This window comes from Carex rostrata, chromosome 18, assembly GCF_964058835.1.
Source record: "Carex rostrata chromosome 18, lpCarRost1.2, whole genome shotgun sequence".
NCBI classification, from domain to species: Eukaryota; Viridiplantae; Streptophyta; class Magnoliopsida; order Poales; family Cyperaceae; genus Carex; species Carex rostrata.
In genome coordinates this window covers 7,260,233-7,282,938 of record NC_135935.1, presented here as the reverse complement: position 1 = coordinate 7,282,938, position 22,706 = coordinate 7,260,233, and the positions used below count along the sequence as shown (strand labels likewise).

Here is a 22,706-nt window from a genome sequence, read left to right as displayed (position 1 = left end):
CACCGAACCCTTTGGTGAACGTGAATCTGATGCCGTCAGATTTCTTTAAAATTTGTGCTATCATGGATCGCTCATAGATCAATCTGATGAGATGGAAATGAACAATTAAACTTTCGCTCCGTTATCTTCTTATTTGCTAGGCGAGTCTATACCCTTCGTCTCCCTCTCCCTCTCCGTCTCGTAAACCCTAAACCTCTCCCATCTTGCGAGGGAAACGGATGCCAGAAAGAACTTCTCTCTTCTCTAAGGACTAGCGTATTCTTCTCTCTTCTCCAAGGACCTGAGAGAACTCTCTCTCCCTCTCCGCCTCATAAAACCTCTCCCTCTCTTGGACAACACAAGCTTAAGGTAAGATTTGTACTTCACCTCCAAATCAATTTCAAAGTTCTAAACGGTCAATTTATGAATTTCATTTTTATGGCTGCCTTGGCAACTCTTCTCTTATTGCAGAAGGTTGCAATCTTCAGTTCTGATTCCAGGTAATTTTGACCTTATTCGGCAGTCTATATATTCCCTCATCTTCACTCTAAGAATATTGACGTATTTTGAAGATTTTGAAGATTTTTTGTAAACATCCTAAATTCAGTTTTCACATTTGTATCTCCAATATGCCCTGTAGTTCAAATAGTGATATTCTACTAGTTAGTCAAACTGTACAAAAGTATTTCCATATGGTTTTTTTTTAATCTATTTCTGATTTGCTTTTATTTCTTGCATTAGGTTCAATTTTTTTATAAACTGAACTCCTTCATGATAAATCAATTTTACGTTGCATAATGCTCCTATTTTGGGGGTCTCTTATAATTTACTTTTTTTAGAGGTGGTTATTATTATTATTTTTTTTTTCTGAAATTTGAACAGAAACTTCCAGTCATGGTAACAGAAACAGTCTAGTTTTACACTAGAGTTTTACTCTGCACACATATATATTGAAATTAAGTTGTAAAACCTACATTAATTTATAAATAATCCAATTACTACAAATATGTTGAAATATGTTGGGCACTTAGTATCAAAGATGGTTATTGAAATATGTTTGCTACTTAGTATTAATGTGCTTGATTTGAAACTTAAATTCTAATTTATAGATACATGTAAGGACTGTTGCTGCACCTATATAGAGAGGATGGATGTCGCACGAGTACTGTCTTTTGATGTTCCATCAAGTAGCATGATCTCTCAAGAAATGTCCTTGATCCCTGCTGGAGATGTAGATGAAGAGATAGAGACCAGGGTAATGAACAACTTAATCTGATGTTATAAATATTGTTTGATTTTAAATTGTTAAATTTCTATAATTTGATTCTACCTTTTTGTATGGGCTGATTGCTGATTGCTGATCAACATAGGAGCTGATTGCTGATCCTTATCCTGAACAAGAAGAAGAACCCTTAGAGAAATGTTTTGAGCCCTATTTTTTCATGGAGCTCGATAGTATCGATGCTGCTTATCAGTTCTACAACTTGTACGGGTTCAAAACTGGATTTAGTATTCGAAGAGCACAACAATATCACTCTCTGAAAGGGGATAAGAAAGCGACTAGCCAAAGATTTGTTTGTTCTAAAGCAGGACTATCAAAGCGTCAAAAAAAAGAGAATGGTGTGGTTGGTAATTCACCAAACAAGACACCACAAAAAGTGATCTCATTTACAAGGACTAATTGTAAGGCATCTATAAGCATATGTTTACAATTGAATGGAAAATGGTCGGTAACCATTTTCAATAAAGAACATAACCATGAGTTGGTCGAAAGTCCTTCGAAGAAGAGGTATTTTAAGTCCCACATGCATATTAGAGATGATAAAAAGGAATGCATTAGTATTTTGAGCAATCAAAATGTGGCTCCCGCAAAGATTTTTGAGGCAATTGTAGAGAAGGAGGGTGGTCGACACAATGTACTTTTTTCGAAGAAGTTTTTAAGTAATGAGATTTCTAAAGAAAATAGAAAGCTTGTCGGGGTGGATGTTAAGAAAGCGCTCGAGTACTTCAAAACATTGCAAGCAAAAGATCCAGATTTCTTCTTTGAAGTAGAGCCCGATGATAACCAAACGGTAAAAAACATATTTTGGATCGACGGGAGGTCAAGGAGATCATATCAGGTTTTTGGTGATGTTTTAGTATTTGATACGACTTACAATACCAATCGATATTATATGCCATGCAGCCCCTTTATTGGATTAAACCACCATTGGATATCTATTTTTTTTGGTTGTGCGCTTATTAGGTCTGAGGGGGCGGACACTTTTAAGTGGTTGTTTCAAACATTTTTGAAGGCAATGAATGGGAAGCACCCGAAAGCTATCATCACTGACCAAGACCCGGCAATGAGAGCTGCGATAGTAGATGTTTTTCCAAATACAAAGCACCGATGTTGTCAGTGGCATATTATGAGGAAAGCAAGGGACAAATTGAGAGTATTGTATAACAGGAATAAAGAATTGGAAGTTGATTTACAAACATGCATAAATTTGAGCTTGACTATCGAAGAGTTTGAAAAGGGGTGGGAAGATATACTTCAGAAGTATAATTTGCAAGATAACCATCATTTGGACCTAATGTTTAGAACTCGTCATAGGTGGGTTCCCGTTTATTTTAGGGATACTTTCTTTGCTGATATGTCAACTTCACAACGAAGTGAGAGTGCTAACGCAGTTTTGAAGATATGGACCGACTCACACACATCAATCTACAAGTTTGTCATGCAATTTAACAAGATGGTTGAGGGGGTCTTTGCTAAAGAAGATGAAGAAGACTTCAGATCTTGCACAGCACAACCGCAACTATGGTCATTTTCTCCAATAGAGGTCGAAGCTTGTTGGGTGTACACCAGAAAAATTTATTCCCTGTTTAAGGATCTCTTTAGGCAAAGTACAAGGTATGACATACGTGAGATAGAGAAGGATGCACTATATGAAGCCGAGAGGATATATGATCCTACAAATCCTAATTGGAAGATTTTGTCATATCAGGTTCGGGTGAACAAAGCCAATTCTGAGGTAAGTTGCAATTGCCGGGGTTTTGAATTCCAAGGCCTTCTATGTTCACATTCTCTAATGGTCATGATGAACCTTAGGATGCACTTGCATCCTCGTTATGTGTTGCCGAGGTACTGCAAAGAGGCAAATCAAGGATTGAAAAAATTTCATCAAAGTGATATGGGATCAATCGAAGCCCTACAATCTGATGCTGACAGGTAAAATGTGTGTTACAATTTATATTTATTTTGGACAAACTTTTATGTTCAGGTTTGACACAAGTTAATTTTGGTTTCATTTTTATAGGTATGCACAGCTTCGCATGAAGGCTATGAAAATTGTTGATGATTTCTGGAAGCCTTTTGAAATGTACACCATTGTTAGCACAAAACTTGAAAAATGGCACAATGAACTAGATGAAATTGCAAAGAGTATGCAGTTTGATACGTCAGTCGAGCATGTTGGTGCCTCTATTGTCAAGCAACCCTTGCAAAGTGATGAAGCTGTTGAGGAGATTAACTATCAAGACCCCCCTCAATCACAATGCAAGGGGAAGAGAAGACTTGGAAGATTTAAACATCCAATTGAGAAAAAGTTAAGGACTTGCAGGATTTGTCACTTGAAAGTAGGCCATAATGCTAGGAGTTGTCCTCAGGTTCATTATATGCATTAATTTGTTTTGACATACATGTTGCTAATATGTACAATTACTCTTCAGAGACACTAACACATTTTTAATTTTTTTTTATAGCGTTTCTCCAAGGAAGAACTAAAAGTGGGGTTGGAATCAACTTCAGTTGAGACGCGCAGTTGACTAGGTCATAGTTTAGGTCATTTTGTAAAGCTAACTGTGGGTTATATTTTGGTATATGTAAGATACATGGTTATATTTTGGTATAGATAAGATATAGGATTATATTTTGAAATAGCTTAAATGTGGGGTCATATTTTATAAAGTCTTCAAGTAATATTTAAATGCAATATGAATGCTCTATCTAAATGCAATTTCTTGCCTTTCATCTTGGTCAGTGATGATATTAAATAGCAATTTCTGACAAGTTTTTTATGAGGCCAGGGAGCTTAGCTCACCAACAATTTTTATTAATAAAGGAAAAAAGGAGTTTACAACTCCACTATTTACCATTAAAGATAAAAGCTGAAATTACAACTCTATAGTCCCTATATATTCCTACTATATTCCTACAACACAAAAAATTTACAAAGCAAACATCATCACCAACAGTGCCCGGAAATACTAATTACAACCAACAAATTACATTTAAGACCCAAACCCATTTAAAATCCTAATTACAAACAGATCATACATCTTCATAAAATTTCCACCGCAATCTGCCTTCTGCATCCACATCTCCGGTAGCACAATTTCAAATAGCACTAAATCTGCATTCATGCTGAGATAATAAGTTTCATATCCACTCTAGTCCTCACTCTTTTCAATCATTGCTTGTCTTGGCTCATTAATTACTGCCCCTATTCAAGCATAAATTGGGATTATTTCATTAATTTCATGCTCAATACATCTCTGGTAAAAGAATATAAAAAAGTAAGGTTAATATATCTTGGAGCAGTAATAAAAAGGTCACTGTGAAGTTTAATTTTGAGATTTTTTGCAAGAATATGTTTAATTTTGAGATTTTTGCAAGAATATACATGAAATTTTGCCAAAATAATTTAGAACACACAGTAGCATAAACATAAAAGTACCAATGTCAACAAGAAATGTTATTAGTTATGTGTTGCACCTGAATTCACATGTGCATTCTATTAATAGACCAATTATTCAGATGAATTTTCCGAATGCTTTTAGGCAGCTAAAGAACTATATTTATGGTTTTCTTCAGACAGGAAAACTTGAAATTTCTACTTATATGAATCTCTTTCAGTTGGTACAAGAGCAAACAAATTTTAATTTTGAGAGAAAGATAAACAAAAATATCAAGTCAATAATTTTCTCGGCCAATTCATGTACTTTCAACAGAAAAAATTGAAATTGGGTGTTTTTTATTTAGTTCTAATTATACATACATGGCACTTTGTGTAATTATAAAAATATTTAGTGAATTGAACAAGAAGAATTACTGAAAGAATTACATATATCTCTATAGAATGATTCAAAAAATTTACTGCCTGTTTCGTGCCTTCTTTATCAAGGTCAGAGAGAGAGGTCGTAGAACCTAGGGTTTTCGAAATCAGGTGCAATCGCGAAAGGAGGCGCAGAGGAGAGAGTGGCTTCGAGGAGGAGAGGCACAGTTGCGAGGAGTAGAGTCGGCGGCGCAGAGGAGAGAGATAGGCTGGGTTTGAACAAGGGAGCGGGAGAGACATCTCGCTAGAGAAGAGAGGAACTGAAAAGAAAATAACGATGAAAATTTCCGTCTCTGTTTGTGCGCTCGCTCATCAGAGCAATCTATGATAGCACAAATTTTAAAGGAATCTAACGGCATCAGATTCACGTTCACCAAAGGGTTCGGTGAACCTGCGAACACCCTAGTTTTACTCCACTAATATAAGCATAGAACTGCATTTTATAACACTGATTATATCATGTTTCAGAAGATAGACCTCATCACCTCAACACAGATCACGAATTGAAATTTTTACGTGATATGATTCCTGAAGGTTGATGCTGTAACCTATAACATTTTATAGATGGATTATATAATAATGATAAAATGAATTGCTACATAAAAATCGAGTGTGATAAAAAAAAAAATTCCAACTATGCGGAGATAGTGTAGAAAAGGGGTAGGCATTTACCTACTCCGGGAAAAAAAAATTTAGTTTGAATCTGGTTTTATAATGAACTTTGTCTATCTCTGAAATTTAATTTAACCTACTTTTGATGTCAGAACCGTCTTCACTTATGAGCCGATTTCAGTCTCTTCTCTCTCCCCGCCATTCTCCTTCCTCCGTCGAAATTGAGATCTTTTTTTTTTTTGTTTCAATTTTTTGGTTGAGCTTGTTGGAAAAGAAAGATCTCTTTTGTTCATTTAGACTTAGTGTATGTGTACCATTGAAGAATATTGTACATGGATTTTTATGGATTGGGTCCAAATAACAAAATATGAGAAATATGAGGTGGATCCAATTTGTAAAATTGGATGATAGCTTCATCCAACTTTTTCATCTTCTTTCCATTTCGTTACTGGATTCATCCATTTTGATAATTTCTTGCATATTTGTATTTGCTTAGGTTCTGTTTTTTTCATAATTTCTACCCTTTTTTTTGTTTTTTTCTTCAATATTTTTTTTTAGGATACAATAGTATAGTTTTAATTTTTACCTATATGTGTGATGCGTAGTAATTTTTCTATTTCACTTAATAGTTTTTATTATTTTTTGGATATTGATTCTGAAAATTTAAAACTAATAATTAATTTAGCTAATAATAAAACTATACATGCATACGGAATATAATTTTTTGAATTTTTTTCAAGGTTCTAAATAGCGATTATAGCGGCATAGCGGGGAGACCAAAAAAAAAAGCTATTGCGAATAGCGTAGCTATAGCGGAAGCTATCACACATAGCGATTTTCCCTTTTCAAACTTTATATTCTATATTTCTACTAATTATCAACATAATCAATATTAGAGAATTGATGTAACAACTAAATGACAACTAATCTAAGTCTATACTTTTTATCAATTACGCAAATAAGAATGAAAAAAAATCTAAAAAGTAACATTATTTAATAGTTTATAGTTCATGGTATTACATATTATAATAGACAAAGAGAAATTAATTTTATAAGGTAAATGAAGTCAATATACATATTTAAACATTTTATAATTATAATAATAATCAAAATTAGCTTTCAATTGAAACGAACGATAATAATTTTACAAACGAATACTATAAAAAGAGTAATCAAAATGAATAATTAGTATTTGAATATTTCTCGATATAGAATGATATAATAAATCACAAATAAAAATAGAAGCATATAGTTTGGTTTAGTATACTTATTGTAGAAGACTATGTAGCATTAGAAATAAGAATAGAAGTATAGAAGTCCAGATAAATTGCAAAAAAAAAAAACCATGTAGTATAGCGATAGCTATAGCGGGTCTCATATAGCGGTAATAGCGGTCAGCTATTATAGCTATAGCGGTCGTAGCTGAGTTAGCGCCATTTTATCTCATAGCTTAGCGTTTATGGTCCGGAAAAGCTATAGCGTAGCTATAGCGCCGCTATAGCTAGCTATTTAGAAGCCTGATTTTTTTTTTATCAATTTGCCAACTTTCAATTACAAAACAAGTTTCTACCAAAAAGATTTGAGTTTTCGATCAAATTCATCTGATTTCTACTGATTTTGATTTTGATTTTTAGAGTCATGGAAAAAATGCGATTCGATAGGCAGCTCGGGCGAAGGCAGAAAGGGAGTTATGGATGCGATTTGAACTCGAACCAGTTTAAAAGAAAAAAAAAAGAATCTGAGTCAAAACATATATCAACAAACCCAATATTCATAAATGAGTCAAAATCAAGAGACAATATAACTACAAACCAAAAAGCATTTGAATCAGCTCTAAGAAACTCAAACCAGCATACACTTAACTTGAAAGAGAATAGTTAAAAAACAGACTGAGTAAAGAAAAAAAAAAAAACTTGAAATCTTATGTAGGTGAAAAACGCGAAGGCCACCGCACCGAGAAGAAGGCAAAATATAACTTAGTAAACACGTTCGTGGTTTTTTAGAGGTGTTTTTTTTTTCTCTTCTGTTCAATATCGCACATATTTTTAACACAAATTTAAAACCATAAACGTCTTCTACATGATTTTCTCTTCCAAATGAGATTCATAATGAAATATTTTTTGAGTTATTCATCGCATAAGTATTTGTAACTCGTTGTACAAGTAAAAATTATTTGATATTAATACGTTCATACACTAATCAGTGTCATATGTAATTTTTTTTTTATAAAACTGTTAAATACAAATATTTGACACATGAACTATTTACACTTATATGACAATATATAAATACTTTAAATATTTGATATTAACATGTTAAGTTACCGACCAATATTATATGTTAAAAAGTAAAAATTTAAGAAAAATATCAAGTAAAAACACTTGACGCATGAAATATTTATTCTTATATAATGAGGTATAAATTCATGCAACATTTGATACTTAATAATTTTAGATGAGACAAAGATGACACTAAATGTGGAAAAAAAAATTGCAGATCGCTACGTACAAATAGTCAGAGTGGACTTTATGATACGGCAATAGGGGTGTAAATGACACCCGTTTAATTACTCGTTTACCCTACCTGTATCGTATTCGATAAACGAGTATGGGTAAGATTTTTTTTTTTCATTAGCTTATTGGATATGAGTATGGGTAAGGATTTTTTTTGTTAGATAAACGGATATGGGTATGGATAAAGGCTATTTCGTACCCATTGGGTAAAGGGTAATTATATAAAATAAATTATATCATGAGAAAATGTATGCATTTTATTGAAATAATAATATTATGATAAACATTTTACTTTTTTATTTGAATGTTTTATTATTTAGTTAACGAATTGAATTTGTTAGAAGAGATATTTGTGATTTTGATTTTTTTTTTTGCTTCATAAAAAAACTATTAGTTGGAATTGATTGCATATATGTATTTTAATTTTATATTAGTAATTGTGATTGAATATGTATGACATGATAAATTTTGATGATTTATTTATAAAAATAGTAAAATTATTATAGTTGTATTGTTCGTTATTTGTCTACTACCATTTTGTTATCCGTTAATCTTAACGAGTATGAGTAGGGTATAGTAAGACATATTTTTAACGAGTATAAATAGAATATAAGTAAGATTAATTCTTAGTAGATATGTATATAAAAATATTCCACCTTCCCCGTTTCGTACCCATTGACACTCCTATACGGCAGAGATTTAAAAGGAAACGTGTAGGATTGACTATTGAGGATCGCTATAATTGGTTAACAGTCAAACGACAAAGTCCAAAGTACCAGTCAAATTAAGGGTGTTTAGTCAAAATACTACAATGTACAGAGTGTACTAGTAAAAGTTGAGAAAGACTGTGCTCGACCTTTTCTCTCTAATAGGGGCCGTTCGGCAACAAAGGATTAAGCCTCCTTAAGGCTTAATCCGCTTCCTTTAGCTTCCTTAGCCTCTTAATCCTACTGAACACCGGTTCTTTAGCGCTGTCACACCCCGGAACAGGGGGTCGCGCAGTTTTGTTTTAAAATGCGGTTTTGTTCATGCATGCGGATTTATATTTATATTATTATATTTTTATGTGGGTGGGCCTGATTCTATTAGTATGCGGGGGGTGGCAGGGGGGCGGCAGCCCCCTGCGAGCGTTGTCTGAGGTTACGAAGCACCGCTCAATAGAGCACGAAAAATTTTATTTTGGAGAAGTCAAATGGTATGAAAATCCTTTAACCGACGGTCCAGATTAGTCAAATTATCATATGATTTGATTTAAAACAAGTTTGGTTCAAAACCGATTTAATTTGACTAAGTTATACCCTAAAACAGCATTTTTCAGAACCCATTGCGGCCCGCAATAGGGCTGTTGCGGCCCGCAACACTTCCCAAAATTTTCAGCCTTTGAAATTTGCCTCTGTCTCCATTCATTGCGGCCCGCAATGAATTTATTGCGGCCCGCAACAAATTCCAAAATTCCCAGCCTCTGCACAGCACTTCTGCCTCCATTCATTGCGGCCCGCAATGACCTGGTTGGCTTTTTAAGCTGCGAATTTTTCTCTGTCTACTCTCATTGCGGCCCGCAATAGGGTTATTGCGGCCCGCAATAAGGGTACTGTTTTTCATCCCTTTGCCCATTTTCGTGGAATTTCACCCCGTTTTCAAACCCGATCAAATCCCCGTATAACTAAACAATTATTCCCCATTCACTAGAAATTTTAATGACGTTTAACATGCAATTTCAACATTTAAATCATAACAACCATTTAAAACATACCGTTAGGGTTTTATAACATAATACGGTTCGATAATAACCTATACATCAAAATAACCGACTACGGTTTCAACTACACATTCAAAATGGCATAAAAAGGGTTTGGCATAACCTATTAGCTCGGCCTATACTCACGAGTCGAGCCCGAGTCCCACTTCACTCGCGTTTACCTGCACATATCAGTTCAAAGGGAAAAATTCCCCGAGGGGAGGGGGTGAGAAAACCTGTCATCCGTTTTCTCAGTGCGGAATTTAAATGGCTACTGGATTTGTGAGAAATCCATCACCAGAACTAAATACACTAGCAATAGGGCATCTATTTACTTATTCACCAATAATAATAAATGCACATGTACCGGGAATAGATTCAAACGGGTTTCAATTCACAAAAATCAACATCAATCAACGAATTTCCAGAAAGATTTGGTTTCACAGATATAATATATATAAGTCTGGTTATGAGGTACAGATATCAACTATCGATCACCTCCGGCTTAACAGTTCTATTTTCTGGTTTCAAGTCATACAATCTCATCAATTCATCACTTAAAATATACACGGGCATATTCCGCGAATATGCAACAGAATATCACTTTTCTCAATAAGAAATCACTGACACTTTCACTGAGTCACTGAATCACTGAACCACTGAACCACAGTTCTACCTAAAATTACACTGCACTTTCCTTACCCAACCGGTACTGGGTTCACTTGGGCCATTCTCCAGATGCGCATAAGGGTCCTGGATGAAAGTCTAGTAGCTAGCTAGACTTTCCACTATGATACTCTGTTCACTTCACACAATCAATCCAAGTCATACTGTGGTTCCACTCACTTATTCAAAACGACAGATCAACAATCGATAAACCGTACCAACATGAGAATCATAACAGTTATACAATTCAATTACACTAATATCACAATTAATGCAATGCGGCAACAAATGCTTTCAATCAGAGATTCAACATGCTATGCACAGTTTATTTAAATCAAGCAATCAACATAAATATAATAATATGCACCGTTATTTAGTTCTACGAATAAACCCCAAAACAGATCCCGTGAACCCCCGCACCTGGTTATGTAGGGCACGTAGAGGGTCCGTGATCTCGTGACTCGGTAAGCTCGTCAATCCCGCTAGTCGTGCTCGTTAGGATCTATCCATAGGTCAATTTATTAAATTCCGGCACTTTTACAATTTAAACCCTAATCAATTTTTGGGAAAATCCGTAATTTGGAAATTTGGTTGCACTTTGGAACATGAAATCAATCAATTTACACTTTAGAAACAACAAAGGCACGGAATAATCAATTTGGTACGATTCTACGGGTTTTCACCGAAACCCTAAAAACACGGAATCGAGAAATTTGGGAAAATCCGTAAATTGGAAATTTAGTGGCACTTTGGAACACGGAATCAGTCAATTTACACTATAGAAACAACAAAGGCACGGAATAATAAGTTTGGTACGATTCTACGGGTTTTCACCGAAACCCTAAAAACAAGGAATCACGAAATGAGAGAGAAATAGAAAGGGGAATTACCGATGGAACGGATGGATGTACGAGATTTGAGCTCCTCTTCCTAAATCTCCGTTTTCGTGAAATACGGTCACCGGGGGGTTTAGATCTCTCTCTCACTCTCTCGTTCTCTGTCTCTCTTGGCGGAAGCAAAGGAAAAGGGAGGGGGCGCAGGAAAAGAAAGGAAGGAGGGGAAGAGAGAAGAATGACAAGGGGCCCCCACTTGTAAGTGGTCTTTTTGCAAAATAAACCCTCCACTTGTTCGATATTGTTTAAATGATTTATATAACACCTATTGTTCCTATTTCTTAACACAATTAATCGTATAATTATTGTTCACCATCCACGTCACTAATTTCGTATATACGTATATATATATATAATTCGATTTAACCACTTATTATTTTAATTAAATCTGAATTTTAAAAGTTCACAGTGTTACAAGCGCGGATTAAGAACACCTCCTTTAGCTTCCTTTTGCCCGGATCTTAATTCTCTGTCCGGACTTTAAGGCACCCATACCCCTTCCTTTAGCTTCCTTAGCAAAACCCACGGATTAAGACAACCGAACATCGGTTCCTTAGCGCTCTTAATCCTTTACTCTTAATCCTTTGTTGCCGAACGACCCCTATAGATTTGGACTTGAATTTGAACTATATAGTCTATTCCAAATGACTTCCGACGAGGTTTTGCCTTACAATTCAGCTATCAATAATAAAGATCAGATCCAGGTGAGTACTGAGTACTGCTCCAGTAATTTCTTCTTTTTTCTCGTATTGGTATTTTTACTTTTGTTAGCAATTGTTTTTCCTACTATTGGTTTTTTTTTTTTTTTTTGAGAAACAACTAGGATTTAGCCCTTGTTTATATTAACCTCAAATGGTTACAGTGGTTGGGTTTCCAGGTTGGAAACCCTGTGCGTGTGTTGAAAAAACAAAGTGGTTTGAATGGGGGAGAGTAAAAAAGTGGAAAATTGCGAAATATAAAAGAAGGAAGAGAATATACAAAGTGGTTTGAATGGGGGAGAGTGACAAAGTGTTTTTCCTACTATTGTTTATTAAAGGAAGAGATTTGTTCAGTTATGTCAAGAGTAGGCACGGAGTATAGGTGCAATTTTCTGATTTTAAAATGTTTAATATTAATGCATTCAGTTACAAAAACTAGCATTTGGTTTAGTAACAAAGACACATGGTCTCTATGTGAGAGGTCATGAGTTCGAAATCTAGATGAGAAAAATCATTTATTATAATAACAAGAGTTATTAAATAATTTGGTGGCTTGACCTCCAAATTTACTAAAAAAAAAAAAAAATACATTCAGTTACCAACCAATATTATATGTTAAAAAGTAAAAATTTAAGAGAAATATCAAGTAAAAACACTAGACGCATGAAATATCTATTCTTGTATAATGAGGTATAAATTCATGCAACATTTGATATTTAATAATTTTAGACGAGACTAAGATGACGCTGGATGTGGAAAAAAAATTGCGGATCGCTACGTAGAAATAGTCAGAGTGGACTTTATGATACGGCAGTAGGGGTGTAAATGACACCCGTTTACTCATTTACTCTGCCCGTATCGTATTCGATAAGACGGGTATGGGTAAGATTTTTTTTTCGTTAGCTTATTGGGTATGGATATGAGTATGGGTATAGATTTTTTTTGTTAGATAAATGGGTATGGGTACAGATAAAGGCTATTTCGTACCCATTGAGTAACGGGTAATTATATAAAATAAATTATATCATGAGAAAATGTATGTATTTTATTGAAAGAATAATATTATGCTAAACATTTTACTTTTTTTATTTGAATGTTTTGTTATTTAGTTAATGAATTGAATTGAATTTGTTAGAAGAGATATTTGCGATTTTGATTTTTTTTTACTTCATAAAAAACTATTAGTTAGAATTGATTACATATTTGTATTTTAATTTTGATATTAGTAATTGTGATTGAATATGTATGACATGATAAGTTTTGATGATTTATTTGTAAAAAATAGTAAAACTATTATATTTGTATTATTCGTTATTCACTCACTACCATTTTGTTATCCATTAATCTTAATAGATATGAGTAGGATAGGGTAAGGCATGTTCTTAACAGGTATGGATATGATATAGGTAAGATCAATTCTTACTGATTATGGGTATGAAAATAGTTCCATCCTATATTGTACCCATTGACACCCCTGTACGGCAGAGATTTAAAAGGAAACGTGTAGGATTGACTATTGAACAGTGTAACAAAATGCGGTCTATGCGGCCGCATATGCGTATGCGGTTCCGAACTGCATAGAAAATTAATATACAATCTAATATACGGTTCCGCATATGCGGCCGCATATTCGGCCGCATAATTTTTGACCGCATACCGCATATGATCCGCATATGATCCGCATACCGCATATGAACCGCATATACCGCATATGAGTTCATATGATCCACATATGAACCGCATATGATCCGCATATGAACCGCATATGAACCCATGTGATCCGCATATGATCTTGTTATTGTGTATTCTTATATATGTATGTTGCTTTTATATTAGAGAATAATAGATATAAAATAGTTCTACAAACATTTGTATTTTTATTCTTGTTGTGAGATTATTTTTCCAAATATATATGAATTTTTATTTTAAAATCCGCATAAAAATCCACATATGCGGCCGTATACCGTATATGCGGTATGCGGTGATCTTCCGCATACCGCATAGAAATCGCATTTTATAATAATGCTATTGAGGATAGCTACCTTAATTGGTTAACAGTCAAACGACAAAGTCCAAAGCACCAGTCAAAATTAAGGGTGTTTAGTCAAAATACTACAGTGTACAGAGTATACTAGTAAAAGCTGAGAAAGACTGCGCTCGACCTTTTCTCTCTATAGGTTTGGACTTGAATTGGAACTATATAGCTTCTCTATTCCAAATGGTGTTTGGACCTTTTCTCTCAATCGGATCAAATAGAAGGGGGAAGCCATGATTAAATCAAAATTCATACTTGTTTTAGCGATCTTAGCCAGCGGTTTTTTTAGTGGATTGGAATCGATGTGCCCCAAAAAATGCCATCTCGCACTGGGTTCGTACTACATTGCAGACGCAGCTTCTATAGGTTTGGACTTGAATTTGAACTTTATAGCTTCTCTATTCCAAATGACTTCCGACGAGGTTTTGCCTTACAATCCAGCTATCCATAATAAAGATCAAATCTCGGTGAGTACTGATCACTGCTCCAGTAGTTTCTTCTCTTTCTCATATTGGTATATTTACTTTATTAGCAATTGTTTTTCCTATTATTGTTTATTTAAGGAAGATATTTGTTGATTTCTACCAAGAGTAGGCACGGAGTAGAGAGAATTTTTTTTATAAACCATAATAATATATATATTTTTTTTGTGAAACCAACGTGATTATCTTTTTTTTTTTTTTACAAAAATTATAAGAACTGAAATGTCATTTCGGTTCTTTTTTATTTTTTTGACCGAAATGGCAATTCGGTCCGAGATATTTTCACAATTTTTCAACATATTATTTTCTCGGAATCTGTGAAAACGATTGGGACTGAAATGACAATTTGGTCCAAAAAAAAGGGAACCGGAAAGGCATCTCGGTTCTTATGGTTTTTGTAAAAACAAAACAAATCAAGTTGGTTTGGCAAAATCTATTTTTTATTTATAGTTTCTAAAAAAATTCGAGTACAGAGGTAAGGGGATACTTTTCTGATTTTAAGATAGAGTAAGGCTACGGTGCTATGGGTTGCATAGAGGGCTACGGCTCAATATTCGAGCTTTCCAAATTATAACGGTTGATCCGAACTGTTCATCTTGTTCTCCATATTAATATGTGTTTGGAGACCAAATTTTACATTTTTTAAAAGTTTTTTACTATTTTTTTAGATAGATAGAAAATTACTTGATCTAAATTTTTTTGCACCATTCAGATATTTGATTTTCTATTTATCTAAAAAAAATAGTAAAAAATTTCCAAAAAATGTAAAATTTGGTCTACAAACACATATTAATATGGAGAATAAGATGAACGGTTCGGATTGACTGTTAGGATTTTGAAAACTCGAATATTGAGCCGTAGCACCGTAGCCTTACTCTTTAAGATATTACTATTTTTTATCTAGGCCAAGGGACGTGTGAATGTGAATTTTTCTTGTGACTGTATAGACAACTCGTTTCTTGGTCACACCTTCCAATACACGATGCTAATAACTAAAGACATACGAGAAGGTCACCAATTACTACGCCAACCTAACAAATACATTAATTTTGTTAGCAATTGTTTTTCCTACTATTGTTTATTTAAGGAAGATATTAATTTGTTGAGTTATGTCAAGAGTAGGCACGGAGTATAGGTGCAATTTTCTGATTTTAAAATATTACTATTTTTTATCTAGTCCAGGACACGCATGAATGTAAATTTTTCTTGTGACTGTATTGAGAACTCGTTTCTTGGTCACACCTTCCAATACACCATGCAAAGTAACGACACATACAACACGGTCGCCAAATACTATGCCAACTTAACCAATACATATTCACTTCAGAAGTTCAACTCATATCCAGCCAATAATGTACCAAGTGGTGCTACTGTGAACGTCACTGTGAACTGTTCATGTGGGAACAGGTCAGTTTCAGACCAGTACGGGTTGTTTGAGACGTATCCGTTACAGTCTGGTGAGAATCTGAGCTCTGTTGCGACTGCATATAACATACCAGAAGAGCTAGTTGAAGAGTATAATCCCGGTGTAAGTTTCAGTTCCATGGGAGCGATTCTGTATGTTCCCGCACGCGGTGAGATTCTACATTAATTAGACATTTTTTTTATTATGATCCTTTTGCAGATGAGACATAGTATTTTTGATGAATTTGCAATTGCACCAGGTGATTGACGAGTTATTTGTAAATACTTGGTAAACGAGTAAAATCCAGGTGGGTCCATTTAAGAACAGAAAAGTGACAACGTAAAAGTAATTATGTGTTTAAATATTGTTGGTAGCTAATATCGTAGCTACATATGTATTACATGTAATTAGCCAGTTGGGTTTATTTTCAGGAGAATTGATATTTTTGACACTTTTGATTTCAATGATGGTACGATGACAAGTCTGAAAATATTGAAAATGTTGAGCAATAGATTTAAGTTTTCATAAATCTGCGTATGGTTTTAATTTTTGTTTCTTTTCTTTTGTCTGATAAATAAATTTGCATCTTAATATTTTTCTGGTTTGATATAATTATTTCAGATGTTAATGGAAGCTTCCGCGCTCTTAGTTCAAAGCGGTAATTATTTCAACTAGTTTTTTTTACATTGGTACTTAAAGCAGTAAGGTTTATTGAGTTCAAGCAATAATCTCAGAAAAAAAATAACATTGCTTGTATGGTTTGTCAATGTAAATATCTTCAATTATTGTGTACAATCTGAGAGTGAAATCTCCTTTGATGGTATGGGCACGCTGAATACATGGAAAAATAGGCAGAAACATGAATGTAACTGATAAAAATTTCGTTGCATATAGTAAAATTAAAAAAGAAATTGAAAGAGCAAAGTATTAAATTGGCACAACTCTTATTGTATTTGATATGAATTGAATGATTGGTACAATTGGTACAAACAGAATATACTGGGTGAAACCTGTTCAATGCTGATGTTTTGAAATACTAAAATTGGGCAGGAATTTATCAGGTGGAGCCATTACAGGAACTTTAATAGGCGCAATAGCTATTCTGGTATCAACAGGTCTTGTCTTTTACTGCTTGGTGGACAAGAGAAGGAAGGCCGAAAAGGCATCTGAGCTTCCTCTAGTGTCTGGAGAGAGTCCCCTTCCTCTTGGTACTGTTTGAAATTAACGCTTTGTTGCTTCTGTTTTGAATTGTTATATTATAAACTCTTAAACATGGATTAAAACAATCAGGTCTAAAATCAACCAAGGGGCAATGTAAATTAAAACCTGCAATAATTGAACCAACCAAAAGGAAACCTGGGGCTAAGCCAACCAAACTCGCTTTGATCAGCTTTTTATTTATTTATTATTTAGTTCTACTCCCTTAGTTGCATTTCATGCTGGAAATATTCTTACTATTTTAATACATCTTTTGCACATCATGCTTCCTTTTATGAAAATGACAGTCGACACAGTTTCTGCTTCTGAACTCAGGTCTAACCTTGAACACATTTTTGGCTTACAAATAGGTGTATAATTGGTCACAAATGAAAGCTAAATTAATATCCAGCAAAAAGTTACTAATTAACCCTTGCCTTCATATTAACTTGATTGAATTCCTTTATAGCAAATTATGTGGGGCCTTAACTTGGTTGAGTTGACTCAGCAATTACCTGTTTAATATTGTGTAAGCATTGGTTTATGTTCTCATTTTCTTTTACTAATAATTTTGCTCGTCTCTTTGTTAATATGCAATCTGTCCATATACACATCGGTGGCTAATGCTCCCACTCCAGTTGTCAAATCTGTAGAGTTCTCTTATGAAGAGCTCTCCAAAGCTACCAATGATTTTAGCATGGCTAATAAGATTGGACAAGGCGGATTCGGGTCTGTTTACTATGCAGTGCTCCGAGGAGAGGTTTGTTGGATCAGATTCTTTCTACTTTGGTTCTTTGGGAACTTTGTAAAATGACATCCAATATTTTTTATTAGAAAATAGCAACAGATTGTTAGCTTAGTAGGATGGGTAAAGGTTGTTTACTTCACATATTGATAGCTTTTCCCCTATAAAGTGAGCTTATTTTGGTTATAACTCCAAATTAAAATGGAACAAAGTCGTATGTTTTTTAAATGTCAGCTTTCGAGTAGTTTGAAAGTCTGGGGCAAATAGTCAGTTTCTGGTTGGCCGAACCTTGGTTCTCACTCTTGGTTACTATTGTGAGTACAGGAAATTTCGTCGTTAGCTGCAAATACAAAAGAATATTTGGTCAGATGCAAAAGCCCCATAATTTCTTGTGCTCAAGTTACAATATAACATTTGGAGACTTGAAGCACTTACTCTTTTTATTTTTTTTGTACAAAGAAGTACCCAAAATGGCAATAATGCATGAAGGGCTGAAACATAGGTCATCATTTTGTAGTTCTTTTAGTTACTCTCGTTTGGCTTGTATTTCTTTCTAACATTTTCAGTTTGAAACATAGTACTTTACATGGTTTACTATGTAGGAAGCTGCAATAAAGAAAATGGAAACTCAGGCCTCTCAAGAATTTCTTGCTGAACTCAAAGTTTTGACTCATGTTCACCACTCGAATCTAGTGAGATTTCATGGATATTTTTCTTTTTGGCTTTTAAACATCTTCTCAAAATATCTTTTATTTGGAAACTTCTTTTATAATATCAAACTACAAGGTCATGCATTCGAAATTTCGAATAGAATCTCCTTTCACCTGCATGAAAGAAAAAAAAATTAAAACACATCCAAACAAAATAATGGGAGTTACCTTGAAACTATATGAAAGCCACTGTTGTACTCTATTTTTATGGTTGTTTCTGTCATTTCATAGAAGTATACCGTCATTATTTCTGGAGTAAAGAATAAAAGTATGATTATCCCTTTTGCATGGTAGGTGCGTTTGATAGGTTATTGCATAGAGGGTGCGCTTTTCCTTGTCTACGAGTACATTGAGAACGGCAATTTGAGTCAACACTTGTGCAGCTCAGGAAGTAAGATTTATACTAGAAATAGGCAAATGCAATAGAAATTATAAGCTATTTGGAAAATAATTTTGTTTCTACGATCTTGTGACTCATTCTTTTTCTCTCAAAATATTGGGGTTGGATGCGGTCTGGGTGGAATGTATACATTCCTTGGTCATGTCAGATTTTACCAGCTTGGCTCAAAAGCTCGAAATAAGGTTTAATTTGTTTTTTTATTTAGATGCCACCATAGAAATTGGACAAATATTGGTTGCTAATTTGTAATGCTAATGGGGAATATATAGGTAAATGTTCAATTGGATTGAACCTTGTGTAAATCATTGCCAATTGATACCTATTGCAGGGTGGTCCCCTCTTTCATGGGCTAATAGAGTGCAGATAGCTCTTGACTCAGCGAGAGGCCTTGAGTACATTCACGAGCACACTGTACCAGTTTACATCCACAGAGATATCAAATCTGCTAATATATTGATTGACAAGAACAACTGTGCAAAGGTCTGTACTTGCCATGGCATCTTTCAGTTTGGATTTTTCACAGTATAAGCTCCTAAAATATACAGGCCAGTATTTTAGGGTCGTAATGTGTCAACATGCCTGTCATGGCCTATATTAGTACAAATAACTTAAAAGCCCAAGATTCATGTAAAGGCTGTTTTAGAGGCCATTATTCCTTTTTTACAGGGGGTACTATATACATGTAAGGTCTTAACTAAATGACATGGTAATTTGCATTGCTTTATAATTGTAATAATGACTATCACTTGGCCTAATGTTCAAAATATATCTGCAGTCACTGTAATAACAATTCTAAATACTCTAGTGTCAATTTAAGCCAAGCCGACCTTTCTGATTTTTCTTTGAAGTATTATTTATTATATTTTGAGGAAAACCATAATTCAATTAGGTTGGTAATATGGAATTGAGTCCCAGAACTTCAAGTGAGGGCCCTTTTGCAATGATGGAGAAGAGTTTGGTTGTTTTGCGTAATAATTATAATCTTGGGGGTTTATATGTTCATAAAGAGCGATACAAATAATTATGGTCTAATATTTTACTTGGTAATATCAAGAAAAATGGGTATTACTGAGAGAAGTCCAAATATCACCATCAAAAAGCAAATTGGGATATTGGTATTTCTCCTTTTGTAATAGCAAGTAGGATGTTTGTAAGTTTTCAGAGGTTAAAAATGGGTTACTCACCTTGTTTTGATAATGACAATTTTTTGTTAGGTTGCTGATTTTGGACTGGCAAAACTTGCAGAAGTGGGGAGCACATCTTTTTTTACAGGACCTGTTGGCACAATTGGCTATATGTCTCCCGAGTAATTTCTCTATTTTTTTATTTATTTTGGCAACGACTGTTAGGTATAATTTTTATTAAATAAAACATAAATCAACATCTAACAACAAAAACAACTAAAAACAACATAAAAAAAACTCTCTTCCTAGAAAGTGGTGGGCAGACCGACAACACCTACAGCATTGACTGACCAGCAGCCGGAGGGAAAGAGTCATTTTCTTTATGGGGAGAGGGGAGGGGGGAGTTAGGATTGCAGGCGGGTGACGTCCGTGTGGCCCTCGGCTTTCCCTTACCCTAACTAGGGTCTTGGGTTTAGATTTGTTCTATCTCAGAGGAAGTATGTGCTAGACTTGCTCATAGAGACCGGCATGTTGGGATGTAGGCCTGCATCAATCATATTGATCACATGAGGCTCTGGTGTGCTAATAAGTTAGCAATCAACATCACCAATAATCTAGTGTAGCATGATAGAATAAGCACATTGAGATTGATAGGTTTTTATCAAGAAAAAACTGGATAGTGGACTGCTAAAGCTGAGTCATGTTCCGACTAAGGATCAAGTGGTGGATTGACAAAGGGCCTTAGCTCTTTGAGTCTTTCTAGATTATTTGACAAGATGGACTTAGTAGATACCTTACGCCTATCTTGAGGGGAGTGATGAGAGTTAAAGTAAAAGTTCAATTATGTAATAGACTAGGGTCCTATATGAAAGATGTGTACTCCATATAACTCCTTGTCAATTAATGAAAATTAATATTTTTTCCAATTAATCAATTCTCTCTCTCAGGTAAGCTGCATGCCACCATTTAATTTTCCGTATTTGCAAATAGCAGCCATCCTTTCTCATAATTGTGAGTCGTGACTGGCACAAAATTGCCCGAACCAGCTTTTTCTTGATTGAAATTTGAAATGATGGGTGTAGGAGCACATGCACTGTTACCTTTATCTTTGTGAAGTATAATTTCTCCGAATAAAGTTTCCTGTTTTATTCTTAGGTACTGGTCATATGGTCGTGTTTCCTCAAAAGTAGATATTTATGCATTTGGGGTAGTATTGTATGAGCTTATATCAGCCAAAGGAGCCATCCTCATCATCGAGCCTTCTAGCGATGCTTCCTCTGAAGCCATGGCCAAGGGTCTGGTTGGCCTGGTACGCCGCTTGTCTTCTTACCTTTCTTAAGTTGTTTGATTTTAATTACAACTAAACAAGTAGAAGCTTCTCTTGCCCTTTTTTCCATGAGAAAATTTAATTACATACTATTTTCTCATGTTGGATATTACCAAGAAGCTCCACGCAGGAGACTGATCGATGCTGTACCAGTCAAGTCAAGTGGGATCTATTACATTTACCAAGTCTGTTAATTAATTTTGTATTACATTGAATGCAATGCAGCTTCTGCAATTATGCTTCAAAACTTGTGCAATCATAATGCAATTTAAGCAATAAGTTACTTAATTTGCTGGCTTCATTTTGGTTAGTTTTGGCATACTTGATGCTGTGGGACAATAATGCAAATTTGTCAACAAAATTCGAATTGTTCCTGTTATTCTATGCAGTTTGATGATGCGCTAATGGATGGAGATCCGAAAGAGAGCCTTAAAAAACTTGTTGATCCTAGACTTGGCAGTGACTTCCCTATTGACTCCATAATGAAGGTCTCATAGTTAATACATTACTTTTTAATTGGACAAGTATATCTTCTGTTGCCCTCTGATGACTTTCAACAGTGTTATAAGAATGTTAATGGCACTGATTAAAATTGGTAGCATTTTGACATATTAAAGTCTGAATTTCACAAAATGCAACAGATGGCACAGCTGGCGAAGGCATGCACTCATTATGAGCCTCGCAAGCGGCCGGGCATGAGAACTGTGGTAGTGGCCCTCATGGCCGTCGCCGACCTCATATCTGGTTGATAATTCTCTTGAACTTGTGCATCTCAGTCCTCCATGGTTGACTTATTTCCATCCTATCGTACACGTAAATTAATTGTAACTATTTTTTTTTTTTTTTGATTGATAATTGTAACTATTGTTTTCAGTCTGGATATTAATAATAAAAGGTTTTCTAGGGGTAAATTTATGATTTTTGTTGAATTAGTGCAGTCTTTTTTAGTTGTAATTTTCACATATTTGAATGTTACTGCTCTGTGTACGTACGTTTCTTTTTTGTGCAAGTAATATTTTATTAAAGGTAGATAACTTACCTCTATCTATATTTCAAAACGAAATAGCAAAATTCAGATTCTTA

At 34.5% G+C, this 22,706-nt stretch overlaps 2 protein-coding genes across 2 annotated transcripts; both read left to right on the top strand.

Moving 5' to 3' along the window:
- Positions 1–243: 243 nt before the first annotated feature.
- LOC144569468 (protein FAR1-RELATED SEQUENCE 5-like) lies at positions 244–3,975 on the top strand. The gene is made up of 6 exons (XM_078319835.1): positions 244–348; positions 451–540; positions 1,089–1,234; positions 1,350–3,193; positions 3,282–3,630; positions 3,727–3,975. The coding sequence occupies exons 3-6, from the start codon at positions 1,127–1,129 to the stop codon at positions 3,787–3,789; spliced, it is 2,364 nt and encodes a 787-aa protein (XP_078175961.1). The 5' UTR covers positions 244–348; positions 451–540; positions 1,089–1,126; the 3' UTR covers positions 3,790–3,975.
- Positions 3,976–14,420: 10,445 nt separating this feature from the next.
- Positions 14,421–22,534, top strand: LOC144569071 (chitin elicitor receptor kinase 1-like). Its single transcript, XM_078319249.1, has 12 exons — positions 14,421–14,700; positions 15,893–16,289; positions 16,742–16,778; positions 17,171–17,328; positions 17,956–18,077; positions 18,665–18,754; positions 19,067–19,163; positions 19,501–19,652; positions 20,387–20,478; positions 21,452–21,605; positions 22,013–22,111; positions 22,265–22,534. Exons 1-12 carry the CDS (start codon positions 14,467–14,469, stop codon positions 22,370–22,372), a joined length of 1,740 nt encoding a protein of 579 aa, XP_078175375.1. The 5' UTR covers positions 14,421–14,466; the 3' UTR covers positions 22,373–22,534.
- Positions 22,535–22,706: the final 172 nt, after the last annotated feature.

What these genes read in the sequence shown, in the direction of transcription:
- LOC144569071 (XM_078319249.1), top strand. Translation starts at nt 14,467, where the DNA reads ATGATTAAATCAAAATTCATACTTGTTTTAGCGATCTTAGCCAGCGGT. An exon ending in ATGTTCACCACTCGAATCTA is followed by an intron (nt 18,755 to 19,066) that starts GTGAGATTTCAT and finishes TTTGCATGGTAG; the next exon opens with GTGCGTTTGATAGGTTATTG. An exon ending in ATTGGCTATATGTCTCCCGA is followed by an intron (nt 20,479 to 21,451) that starts GTAATTTCTCTA and finishes TTTTATTCTTAG; the next exon opens with GTACTGGTCATATGGTCGTG.
- LOC144569468 (XM_078319835.1), top strand. Translation starts at nt 1,127, where the DNA reads ATGGATGTCGCACGAGTACTGTCTTTTGATGTTCCATCAAGTAGCATG. An exon ending in CTACAATCTGATGCTGACAG is followed by an intron (nt 3,194 to 3,281) that starts GTAAAATGTGTG and finishes TCATTTTTATAG; the next exon opens with GTATGCACAGCTTCGCATGA. An exon ending in ATGCTAGGAGTTGTCCTCAG is followed by an intron (nt 3,631 to 3,726) that starts GTTCATTATATG and finishes TTTTTTTTATAG; the next exon opens with CGTTTCTCCAAGGAAGAACT.